The 12977-nt window shown below is 41.8% G+C and overlaps 1 protein-coding gene across 1 annotated transcript in view; it reads right to left on the reverse strand.

Annotated features, from left to right (window-relative positions):
• Positions 1-12977, reverse strand: part of TBC1D2B (TBC1 domain family member 2B) — an 80792-nt gene that overhangs the window by 17222 nt on the left and 50593 nt on the right. Inside the window, exons 4-6 of the mRNA XM_044659163.1 lie at positions 10973-11136; positions 7781-8007; positions 6651-7040 (exon numbers count right to left, since the gene is read on the reverse strand). Of these exons, the coding sequence (XP_044515098.1) occupies positions 6651-7040; positions 7781-8007; positions 10973-11136 (781 nt within the window). The remainder of the gene's footprint in view (positions 1-6650; positions 7041-7780; positions 8008-10972; positions 11137-12977) is intronic.

Consider the following 12977-nt stretch of genomic DNA (forward strand, 5'->3'; position numbering starts at 1 on the left):
TGACTTTCTTAGCTTCTATCCCAGGGGCTAGGAAGGAGAGGCTGCCCCAACCCTAAGGCAGGGAATCCATTTTGGTCTGGCCTTGAGCGCTGCCATAACAGCAGACTACAGAAACAACAGAGTGGCCAGCCACCAGGTAAAGCTAGAGATCTGGGCCTTGATAAACTGAAGAGAAACCTGTTGTCAAGGAGCATCAGTCCAGAATGATCTGTTCCTCCTCACGAGGGCTCCAGCTAATGCTCAGTCTTAGTCACTGAGTGCACCTGCAGCAGATCTCCCTGATATTCCTCCCACTAGCCCCAAAGGGAAAGCCACTGGCCAAGGATGACTCTCATCTGGCCCTCGGCAGCTTTTCCATCTCACTGCTCCTGCTTCTGCCCTGGGGCCAAACAGAATAAATGTATCTCTCTTCCAGGGTTTGGAGATCAGTGACTTCCATGGAAGCTCAGAGACTGAACCTGGGGAGGAGACATCTGGAAGGACATGATGAAGAAGAGCCAGAGCAAGAAGAGTGGCAGAAAGACGCAGGGGCAAGACAAAGGATGAGACCTGGAGGAAGAAGGGCAGGTGGGTGTGGCCTGAATGAGAAGGAAAAGGAGAAAGAGAGGAAGGGGAAAGCCTAGTTTGGTATAAGATTCATGAGATACAAAAATTCATGGCAAGAAATGTCAAGACATAAGGGAGCATGAGTGGTGCTGCTGGATTGTGCAGCTTGGGCTGAAGTCACAGGAGGGGACCCAGAATCCATTTTGCTCAGAGGCATTAAGTGACTGGCCAAGGTCAGTCACGCAGATCATAATCAGCAGAGTTGGGACTCGCACTCAGGCTGCCAAGGTCAGGGCCCTTCCCATGCACCTTCCAAAGTGCAAAGGGGACACTTCATCTTTGGAAGTGAACTAACCCACAGCTTGTTTTCCACAGCCTTTTGATGTTTACCCTGGGCGGAAATTCCTTGGAAAGCATCAAGTAGATATATCAGCACATTCCTTGAGACCCTCTCCTTTACGCAATCGGGGCAGTGAAAGAGCTTTGGAAGGAAGAACTGGGAAGAAGAGCAGCCAGTTGTCTGTAGCACTTGTATTAGCAGCAAATGCTGGTTCTAAGAGACTCTCATCTGTATGTGTTGTGAAGGTGACTGTGGCAATCCCAATCCAGAAGACCTTGGAGAAGCCTGATCCTTTGCACAGAGGAAGGATGCAGGCAAAGGAAGAGGTAGACATTTCAGACACTGAAAATGCTTCTATTCTTTTATGCTTATTTGTTCCAAGGGAGAGCATGATGAAGGGAAGCCATCAAAAAGTGACAGAGACGTTTTAAAAAATGCCAATTAAAAATATTTTTAAAGGTGTGAAAAAAATTTTTTTGAGGATTGCTGATATTTCCTTGTCAATCTCTGCCTTAAACTAAAATATTTGTCATCATTTTGGTCTGAATTTGTGACTTCTCTCCCAATACAACTCAGAAACAGTTGTGTAATGTACTCTTTCCTTATTAATGAAGGTGTTTTAGCTGCTTGGGGCACTGAGAAGTTAAGTGATGAGCTTACAGTCATTCAGTCAATGTGTCAGAGGGCAAACATGAAACTAGGTCTGCTTCAGGGCTGGCCCTCTCTGATGGTCTTAAAATTCAAAGAGAATCCTATGGCCTACAAATGTTCCTCCTCTGGCTATCTTTATGATCCCAGAGTTGTGTTGATCTTAAAAGCCTTGAGGCTCTTCTTAGTTATTTGTTGTAAGACAACAACAAAAGAATGTAGATTAATTTCAAAGCAGGAAGCTGAAGGCTCTCTCCTACTCTGGCCTTAATGTAGGCAAAAAACTCCAGTGATTTCACTCTGATTTTGGCCTGTAATTTCTAAATATATAGTTTCCATGAATTAGAAGCATGTGCCCTCAGTGAATCAGGCTTGTCTAATGACATGTTATAATGAGTTATGTGGAATCTAGCCTCTTTCCTATGGTAGCTGTATTTCCAATGTAAACTGGAGGCATTTCCTTTTGACTTCTGATCTACTTATTTTTTTTTTCAAATTGGTGGAATGTAGCCCAGTCATTCTGGATGAATTTAATCAAATTCAATTGCTTGAATGATAACCAAACTACTGTCAGTTTCTTGGGATCAGTACACTGTACAAAATGATCCAGAAAGCATCTGGGCCCAGATGCTTTATAAAGCTCAGTGAGGTCACCATGAATCCCCTTTAGATACAGAGAAGGAAGGTGGGGTGAACATTTCCAAGTTCACCAAGTAATAACACATTAGACCTCTTTTTCTACATATAGTTAAGTGGTAGGGTAGGAAACTGCTAACACAAAGTCTTGTCTTAGCCTTGCTCCCAGTCACCCATGTTTCTATTCTCCCTGCTACAGGGCTGCAGGGCCTGTGTAGCTTACAGCCTTGGAGAGACCAAATACACAAGTAAGTGTAGTACAAAACGGATAAGGCAATGTGTATGCTGTCTAGGGAAGAAGTGAAGGAGAGAGAGGATCCGAGATGTTCAGGAGCCCCTCCTGCTGACACCCACTTCACACAGCCCAGCCCTCCTCCCCCTGCACCTCCAGCACCAGGCAGGGGCCTCTCACAGCTTGGAGCCCTCTCCTCCACGTGCCCATCTCCAGCAGGCCTGGACCGTCTGCACTCGGGCCCTGAGGCTCCTGCCTTTTCTTACAGTCCTGCTTCTCCTCCTGCCCATCTTACTCCTCCTTCCTCAGTCTCCTTTGTTGGAGGAACATCCAGGATATGCCTGCTAACCATGGGTGCCCCATGGGGACCCCCTGAATCTTCTTCTTCCTCCATACTATATCATTTGGTGATCTTCTTGGTTCCAATTATTATCTCTTTGCTATAATTAGATCTATTTATCTAGCCCTAACTTCTTTGCTGACCTCTAGGCTCTCACAATTCCAATAACCTCTTAAGACATCTCAAACTAGATATACAATAGACATCTTAAACTTAGCACGTGTTGAATACTGACTGTATTGCCTTCCTCTAAACCTCCTCCTCCCTGACTCCATCTACTGTGGCCCTGGGCTTCCTTTGAGTCCTAAGTAAAATGGCACCATCTACACAAAGCCTTTCCCAAATCCTGTTAATGCCAAAACCTTCCCTCTGAGATTATTTCCAGTTTATCCTGTACATAGTTTGAACAGTACACTCTGTCTTACTATTAGACTGTGAGCCCCTTGGGAGCTGAGACTGTTTTACCTTTCTTTGTACTCTAGTGCTTAACAGTGCCTTGTACACAGTAAGCATTTAATATATGCCTGTCAGTTTGACTTAGACCATTTCTGGGGTACAGATCTGTGTTGGCAATATGCCTTAGTCCATTTATACCCAACATGTGCCTGTCTCTTCACTGCCCTTTGGGGGATACACAACTTTAATTCCCAAGTGACTGTATTATTCTCTGATTCACAGCCATACAGCATCACTGGAAGAATATGGGGATTGAAAAGAAGTTTCTGTTTCAAAGAAAAGCTCCCTTGAAAAATAAAATAAAAAAAGAAAAGCTCCCTTGGCTTACTGAATTCTTACTTGATCTTTAAAACTAAATTCAGATGCCTTATGCTCCAAGAAGTCTTCTCTGGCATCCGTCCTCCCTTTCTGTTGGTAAGGACCATCCATCCCTGGCTTCCCTTAAGCCTCAGCTCGTATCTCACCTTTGGCCAAAGGACTTTCTTGTTCTCCTCACTGCCAATGCCTTCTGGTGTCACTGTGTGTAGCTTGTGTGGACATGACTGGTTTCATATGTGCTCCTGAGGACAGTGATTGCTTTTGTATTTTTGTGTCTGTGAATCCCCAGCATTTAGCACATTGCCTGGAACATGGCCATTTTTTCTAACTGACTGACCTTCCAACTTACCTCTCAATGGCATTTTATGGCTCTCTAAAGTACTTGGCAGGAAATAATCTGGTTTTAAAGCTTGTGGTGGGGGTCAGAGTTTTCAAACTTCATCTACAATACCCTCCCCAGGAACAGGACTATTATTATGTAAGTCCCCTAATAATACAAGGTGCTTTATAGACTAAAGAATCTTGTAGAATTAGACAAAACAATCTTGGAAAGCCAGCACAATATACAAATCTAATAAGATAAAATTCAGTGAGTAACATCCTACACCTGTTTAGAAAGCCAGTGACAGGAATACCTGGTGGGTGAATTATGGTTAGATGTATTTTTCATGATAAAAAGAACTTTAGGTTTTAATACCCTGTAGGTTCAATGAATTAGTAGTCAAGAAAGAGGATTCAATTTTATGTTGAATAAATTGGAGGGCATTGTCCAGAATGACAGTGCTAACTGGACTGTACCCACTCCTGATCAGACATCTGGAACTTCTTGTTCCATCTGAGGCACTAAATTTTAGGGAAAATATCAACTATCTCAAGAATGTTTCTTTTTAAAAAACTCTTACATTCTGTCTTAAAAAATATAAACTAAAATTTTAAAGCCAAGGCCACTGATCTAGGGTTTGCCCATTCTATTCTCTTCCCTTTTTGCTAGTCAGTTCAGTATCTGAGGCACTTCTACCATTTCCCACATTCTTTCAAGGATCATGGACACATCTGCTAAGGGGTGATTTACCAGAGCCAGGTGAACATCAAGGGCAAGGAGTGGTTCTCTTTCTAATCCCCTATTTACCTTGGGAATCAAATTCTCTATGAGCCAATTTTATAAGATCCTTTCCAGTACAATGGTTGTTCTCTTTGGCAAGGAAAAGCAGCCAAATTGGAGCTGAGCAGTTTTGTGCTCCCCCAGGGCTCAATTAAAAACCTCAACCATCTCTGGGTTATCTTTTGCTTTCCCTGACAGTCTCAGCTCAGTCTGACCTTTACCCCCCCCCCCGACACTGCTCTTGCAGGACAGGACCCCACTTTTATATTCATCTTCCATGACTTCTCTCTGTCTGCCTCACAGGAAGAGCTTGGAAGTACAGCTTCAGGAATAAAGTCAGAAAGACTTGGGTTAACATCCCAATTGTGAGGATACTAGAACCTCTGACCTCACGCAGCTAGTCTACAAGCATTTACTAAGCACCTACTAGTTACTAGATGTTGTATTGAGGGCAAGGAGAACAAAGAGAGAGAGAAGCAGTCCCTGCTCTTGAAGGACTCACAATTTAATGGGAAGACATGAAAACATGAGATATATATAGAGAGAATAAAGGGAAGACAGTCAACAGAGGGGAGGCACTTTAAGCACTTTCTTGTAGAAAGTGAGTTTTCAGCTGAAATTTGAAGCAAGCCAGGGAAGCCAGGAGGTGCAAACAGGGAGAGAGTTTGAGGCATGGGGAACTGTCAGTGAAAATACATGGAGGGGCAGTCAGGTGGTTCGGTAGATAGAGAGCCAGGCCTAGAGATGGGAAGTCTTGAGTTCTAATCTGGCTTAAGATACTTCCTAGCTGTATGACTTTGGGTGAGTCATTTAACTCCTATTGCCTAGTTCTTGCCTTTCTGTCTTAAGAGTTGTTTCTTGACAGAAAGGAAAGAAAGACAGAAAATGTATACTCACTGGGGCAGCTAGGTGGTTCAGTGGATTGAGAGCCAGGCCCAGAGACGGGAGGTCCTGGGTTCAAATCTGGCCTTAGACACTTCCCCAGCTGTGTGACTCTGAGCAAGTCACTTAATCCCCATTGCCTAGCCCTTACTGCACTTCTGCCTTAGAACTACACAGTATTAATTCTAAGACGGAAGATAAGGGTTAAAAAAAAAAAAGAAAGAAAATGCATGCTCAGGAAATAGAATGTCTTGATCAGGAAAGAGCAAGGAGGCCAGCGTCACTGAATCATAGAGTATGTGGGAGTCAGGGAGACATAAGAATCCAGGAAAGGTAGGAGGGAACTAGGTTATGAAAGGCATTAAAGGCCAAATCCAGGACAGTGTCTGCTCCTAGAGCTGATGTGGACTCACTAGAGTTTAATGACTGAGGGTCAAAGGGACATAGTCAGACTATGCTTTAGGAAAATCAATGTGAGAGCTGAATAGAGAGAGGGGGAACTGTAGTGGGGAGACTTGAGGCCAACCAGAAGGCTCTGAAACAGTCCAGCTGCGGGGTGCTAAGAGCTGGATGGTGGCAGTGTCAAAGGAGAGAATGGGGCAGATTTGTGAGATGTCATGAAAGTAAAATTGCCAGCAGATTGGCTATGGAAGGGGAGAGAAAGTGGAAGGTCAAGGATGACAAGTAGGTTGCAAGCCTGGAAACTGAGAGGAGAGGATTGTGGTATCCTCAACAGTGACAGGAACACAGCAGAAAGGGGAGAGTTTGGAGGAAACTTTCCTGGCCTAGATGTGAGATTCTCAAAGGCTCTTAAAAAGATTTTTCTTACATGAAGCTCATCTCTGCTTCTCTGAAGCTCATCGAGTGCAGGGTCTGATACATAGAGGTCACCTAATAAAGACTTGCGGATTAATCAACAGCCTCAGGGATTACTCTGAAGGATAACCCTGGCTTGGATATGAGCAACACTTTGAAAGTTGGCTACGGTAGTCTTCTTACTTTACAATCACACAGAGTCAGTCAATTCCTCAAGATCATCATCAATATCATCAGCCACCACCTTTTCACAATCACTCCCAGACAAGGTGGGTTTGGGGGAATCCTACTCCTGTAATAAAGAAGAATAAGGAAGAACTTTTTGCTTGCTTACTTTTAGTCTGTCGAGTTCCTGAAGGTCTTTGTTAGTGGAAGAGGACGTGGAAGTGCTAAGGGTCTGGGGAGATGCATTCCCCTCACATTCACTGAGCTGTCTGGAGAGTTTAATGATCACTTCATCTTTGGCTTGGATTGTTTCCACTAACATGCCCAGCTGCTCGTTGAGCTCACCAACTTTGCATTTCAAGTTCTTCACTTCCTGTTGGAGGCTGTCTTTTTCCAGATTGAACTTTTCAAGCTGGCTGCTGAGGCCTAGAATCTGGTCATCCTTTTGGTGCAGAAGCTCAAGCTTTTCTTTTGGGATCCCATCACAAAGATGGCTGCTCGTGAAATACTTATCATATTGGGATGACCTGACTGTCTGCTGTAAGAGTCGGACAAGTTCCTGAAGAGGGAGATGAGGTTAGGGGAAGAACAGAGGTAGAATGAATGATTAAAACCTAAAGAAAAAGAAAAATGTCAGCAACTCTCCACAACGCAATTGCCAGATATTGAAGAAATGCAGCAACTTTACTAGTAACATTAAAACCCAGAACTTTTTCTTGATAGACTTTAAAAAAAAAGAAGGAAAAAAGGGTTTACTTTTTTAAGGAAAGCAAGTAGAAAATAAGAAATAATAATGCATGCATAATTAAATAATATCACTACTAGGGGAACATTTATGCAAATATTAAATTCTTCTGAGAATTTAAAGCATTTTAGCATGAATTATTCAAGTACATGTAGGATTTATAAAATTCATCTTTTTCCTGACTGACTCAGAAATTAGTCCTATTATCTGACTTGTCTCAGCCAGACAAAACTAAATTACCAGTAATGCTGATGACTACTTAAAGTTGACAATTTTTGGACTCAGAAAGATTTCTGAAACCTATTTAGAGTGATAATCAGGTTTGTGGGTGCAGACCCATATAGGAAGTAGGAAGACATTTCCCCTTAAAGATTGGTTCAGCAGTGATGAAAATTCAAGGTATTTGGAGCTAACATTATTGAGAACATTTGTGCCTTCAACACTGGCCATGGGCCCTGGAAACTGTTAAATAAAATTCAGATTGGAAGTTTCTTAAGTTCTCATCCACTTTTGGCCCTTTGCCTACCAATACAACTATATAAAGAGAAAGTTACCTTTTGGCTAGAGAGTTCCTTCTTCAGTCTTTCTAGTTCTTCCTGTTGGTTTTGAAACTTCAAATGTATTTCAGAAGTTGATTTACTGCCATTGCCTGAAGTCCACTCAACTGGATAATCACCACTGTTGTTTCGGTTCTTGTATGACCCAATCATATCTTTCAAAGGTCGCTTTCCTTTATAGGGAATACGGCCAAAATCAAAGGAGAATGCTGAGCCAATTACTCCTATGCAAAAACAAAACCATTTGTCTAGCACAGACCATGAAACCCACATCTGAAACCTCAAAAGTGCCTTTTAGAACATACAAGGGAGATTCCTATCAGTCCTTGACAACCCCCAAATCACCACACCTTCACACATGGACGGGAATGCTCGGCCCCTGAAGACAATTACATCCTCTCTCTATTTGGGGTACTTCTCAGCTTCAGTGTTCAGAGACCCCTGACCTCACTGATGAGGGCCGTTCTTCCACTGGCGAACACCATTTACTTCCCATTCCCATGCCTCAGCTGTGACCAAAACAATTCATCACCTACGAGTTCATTCTACAAGACGAAATCCACTTGGAAACTGCAACCTCCTCTGTATCCCCTAGTCCTGGTGGAAGTGGGGAGGAGATGGCCATCTGGAAGGAGGACCCATCACTATAAGATAATGCCCAGGGAATTTTCATCCCACTCGGCTGCTTTCCTGAACTTTGTCATTACCCCAAACTCATCATTCAACATGATGAAATCAATTCAAAGGAAGTTTGCACCTCCTCAGATCATTTCCCTCCCTGGTTGTAGACCTTCACTGTAGACTTTGATAGGCCACTGTCTTCCAGCCCTGCTGTTCAGCTTCTTCTTCTATGTTGTGTCCCCCATCCTACAATGAGCTCCTGGAGGGTGGGCTCTATCTGATCTGCCTCTCTGTATCCTCAGTACTTAACACAGTTCCTGGAACATTGGAGGCATTTTAATCAGTATTTTATGGATCCTGACTCCAGTTCATCTCTGAATTTAGCCAGGCTGGGCCTCAGATCACTGACATATCATCCAGCCATCATTCTACCTTCCCACTTGTCAGGACCAGCCAAAGCCTGTGCTTGAATGGCATGGGCGTCCGGAACCTAGAGCCGGTGCCCTCGCCAACTGAGATTACCATTTGAAACTATAAATGCCAGTCTGCATTGGTGCACCGGGACTTTGGTCAGAAAAGAACAGTGCCAATGAGAAGTAGTAGATTTTAACTTCCTGTTTCTTCAGTGTAGTATAATAGAAAGCCCACTAGACCCAAATTTTAATCTCCTCTGCTCCTTATCTCTGAGCCTCAGTTCCACATTTGTAGGACAAAGGGTTAGGCCTTGCTCTTTCAGCTCCCTTCCAGCTCCAGTGTCTGGGAACTTTCTGCCTTCAGTAAAGAACCGTGACAAGCCCAAAGGCATTTTCCCCTCTACCACTTCAATAAATGCACTCCAAAAATTCATTAAGAACATGGCAGAACTCTTAAGTGATAAAAGTAAATGTAGCCATATTCAAATATACACTTAAAACACAACAAGGGGTTAATACAAGCTGTTGGGTAGATGATGGCTCACATCTACATGGGCCTTTGCAGCTTAAAAATCACTGTGGATTGTTTTCCGTGGTCCAGCTTTATTTACGGGCATATAAAATGAAATTGTGAAATGTTTTACAAGCTTCTTTTTACCTTGAGTAGCTTTTGATTTGTATGTTTTTGTTTATATAGTTTGAAGAGCATGACTTCTGCTTTTGTGCAATAGGTTCAACCGTGCATTTATTAGACATATGTTGAAATGGCAATGTAGCATCTACTCACTGCTGAACTGAAAGGTAATTAATTGTAGGTGGGATTTTAAAGTGTGTACATCCAGCTACTTGGTTTTCCCCCCATGTTTTATTTCTTTTTTCTAATTGTAAGAATGACATTTTGTGATTAAAATGGTATGTGCGTGTGTGCACGTATGTGTGTATGTAGACACGCACATGTGAAAGAACTACCTGTTAGCAATATTTAAAAATAAATGATTGGGCAAGAAACCTTAAAAAAAAAAAAATCACTGTGGAAGAAATGCAAGCCTTAGGAAAGGTGGTGTTGCCTCAACCACATGCACTTTACAGAAGATCAAGGAAGAGCAGAGATAAATGTCAGACAACTAAGGAGTGGCAGAACTGGAACCAGAATCCAAAGTCCACTGTTCTTTCTACAAGAAATGATACTGCCATATACTGATGTTATTAGGGAAACTTAGGAATAAAAATGATTGGGCTAAAAGGTCTTTCGTGTTTCTCTAGCTCTTCTTAAAATAGGTTCCATTTGAAAAACAGATAAAAAATGTAGAAGAGATTTTTTTAAAATTATTTTTCAATAAAAATATATAGCCATGTAATTCTTCTTTCTAATGGTACTGGAGATATGACAATTTCTGTTACATCGAACTAGGCTATATTTCTCTGTTTTTTAACTTTTCAACTGGTCGTGCCCTTTTTATTCATTCAACAAGCATTTAAGTACCTGCTATATGCCAGTACCTTGCTAGAGACTGGGGATGTAGAGATGAAAACAGGGCCTACCCTCAAGGAGCTTATACTTTATTGGGAGTGAAAAGGAAAAAATATAAATAGAGATAAGTGAACATCAAACATACAAAGTAGTTCCTGCAGAGCACAGCAACCACACCAGGCCTCAGGCTGGAGATGGCTCTAGAGCAGTGATGGGCAAACTACAGCCCTCAGGCCAGATGCAGCCCCCTGAAATGTTCTATCTGGCCACAAGACATTCTTCCTAATCTGACGAATACAGTGAGTATTATACAATACAATGAAACTTCAAAAGAGTTGCCCTTTCCTTTGGCTCCCTCTTTAAAAAGTTTGCCCATCACTGCTCTAGAGGAAGAGGTAAAAGAATGGAGGGAGAAAGCCTATGCAAAGGCAGAAATAAAGGAGCCAGGATGCTGTGTCCAGGGAACAGTAAGGAGGCACATCTGGCTAAAGCATAGTATGGAAGGGGGTGATGTCCAACAGGCTGGCGTAGGTGGCTGACGCACATGGTGAAGAGTTTTAAGAACCAAAAGAAAAGTGAACAGGGAGCCCCAAGGGAGTTCGAGGGCAGAGAATGCATGTTCTAAGGCCTCACATTAGCTTGTTCTTTGCAGGTGTTCAAAAAATAACAGAACTGGATATTTACCTTTGTTTCCTTCTGAGATTTGTTTCTTCCTTTCTTCATGAACCATTGATTCCTCTAAATCTTTAGGATTTGGGTCTATTAATTCCCAGTCTTCATTAGTGTAAAACACACTCTTCCGGCTATCATTATTTCCTCTCCCAGGTCTAAATGAAGACATTGAGTTTCTGTGAAAATAGGAGGAAATGACTATTTAAAATCTTTTAAGTAAAAGAAAGCACAGGGGGCAGCTGGGTAGCTCAGTGGATTGAGAGCCAGGCCTAGAGATAGGAGGTCCTGGGTTCAAATCTGCCCTCAGACACTTCCCAGCTGTGTGACCCTGGGCAAGTCACTTGACCCCCATTGCCCACCCTTACCAATCTTCCACCTATAAGTCAATACACAGAAGTTAAGGGTTTAAAAAAAACAAAAACAAAAACAAAAACAAAAAAAAGAAAGCACAATCACTTTTGTTATTACATTTCACTTTTGACAAGTGATCTGAGAGAAACTGGTGTGATTGTGTGAAAGAGAGGGAACAAGAAAAGAAGGGAAGGGCAGAGAAAGGGAAAGAGAGAAGAGAAGGGAGGGGAGGACAGGCTAAATCTTAATCGAAAGAAAACCAATGATTACACAGAAAGTCATAGCAATCAGAAATTGATTAGTTTATTAGAATTAAGATTAAATTAGAAGAAAGGATAAAGATGTGAAGATGATACCCTGTCTATCTCTAGCATCTCCAACCTGATCTTATGGGGCAAACTATTGATGCTTTTAAAAAAGGTGAGAAAATAGGAAAAGGCAGGGATGCTGATCTCAATTATCACCATTTTATAGAGAAGTTAAATATAAAGCAGCAAAGAAATAGGACCAAAGAAGTCAGAAATTACCCTAGCCAACACACATTTCATTTCTTTGCTGAGCAGAAGCCAAGGACAACACTAGTCTAAAAAGCAAATTCAGCTGTAAAATGTTATAGGGATTGGCAGATGACTATAAGCAATTTCATCTCAAACAACAGCAAAAAGAAGGGTTGGATTAAAACAAGTGTGTATATAACTCAGCATGAATCTCAACCAACAGCATTCAGAAAGAAAAATTGGTTAGTCAGTTGTTATACTCAAGAACAAAATGATACCACTGATGGAGTCTTTTTTTTTTTAAACCCTTACCTTGCATCTTGGAGTCAATACTGTGTACTGGCTCCAAGGCAGAAGAGTGGTAAGGGTAGGCAATGGGGGCCAAGTGACTTGCCCAGGGTCACACAGCTGGGAAGTGTCTGAGGTCGGATTTGAACCCAGGACCTCCCAACTCTAGACCTGGTTCTCAATCCACTGAGCTACCCAGCTGTCCTCTGATGATGTCTTTTGTCTTACACATAAATTGAATTTAAGTAATGCAATGTTGGGCAAAGTCATTGGCCTCACTCATTCTTCCAAAGTCACTAATAAAGAAAGAAAAAAACTACAGAAGAAACAAATGAAAAATGGAAGAAAATAACATGCATTTTTATAACAAGTTTTTTTATCATCATCAATGATAGTGGAACCAGCACTACTGGACCCTAACAACTCAATCCTCAAATGTCTACATGAAGAAGAAGAAATGTATTTAAGTGCCTGTATGGAGAAGAGTAGCTAGACCTATAGTTAGGTAAAGAAGAAAAATGTGCTACAAGAGATTATTTGATAAAATATTTTAGAGAGGAACTGAAGAAAGGACAATAATATTATTATCTCCAAAAAAGGCAACTGAAAGGACAAAAATCTCTACCAACTTTCCAATCTTCAAAAGGATATTCTAGAGAGAGGGTGTTATTGATGACAAAATGAGAACTGAGCAGGCAGACTTTCACTCATTTTGAATTTGTATATAAGATCGCATTTTTATAGTCACTTAATTGATAGGAAAGTACAGTGAATACAATAACCGGCTGTATTTGTTAGCTCCATAGAGGCATTTGACACAGTACTACAAAATGTGACTTTACAGGTTCTTCTCCAACAAAGGGGTTCTTCTTACGTACATG

This window comes from Gracilinanus agilis, chromosome 2 (assembly GCF_016433145.1).
Source record: "Gracilinanus agilis isolate LMUSP501 chromosome 2, AgileGrace, whole genome shotgun sequence".
Lineage (NCBI taxonomy): Eukaryota > Metazoa > Chordata > Mammalia > Didelphimorphia > Didelphidae > Gracilinanus > Gracilinanus agilis.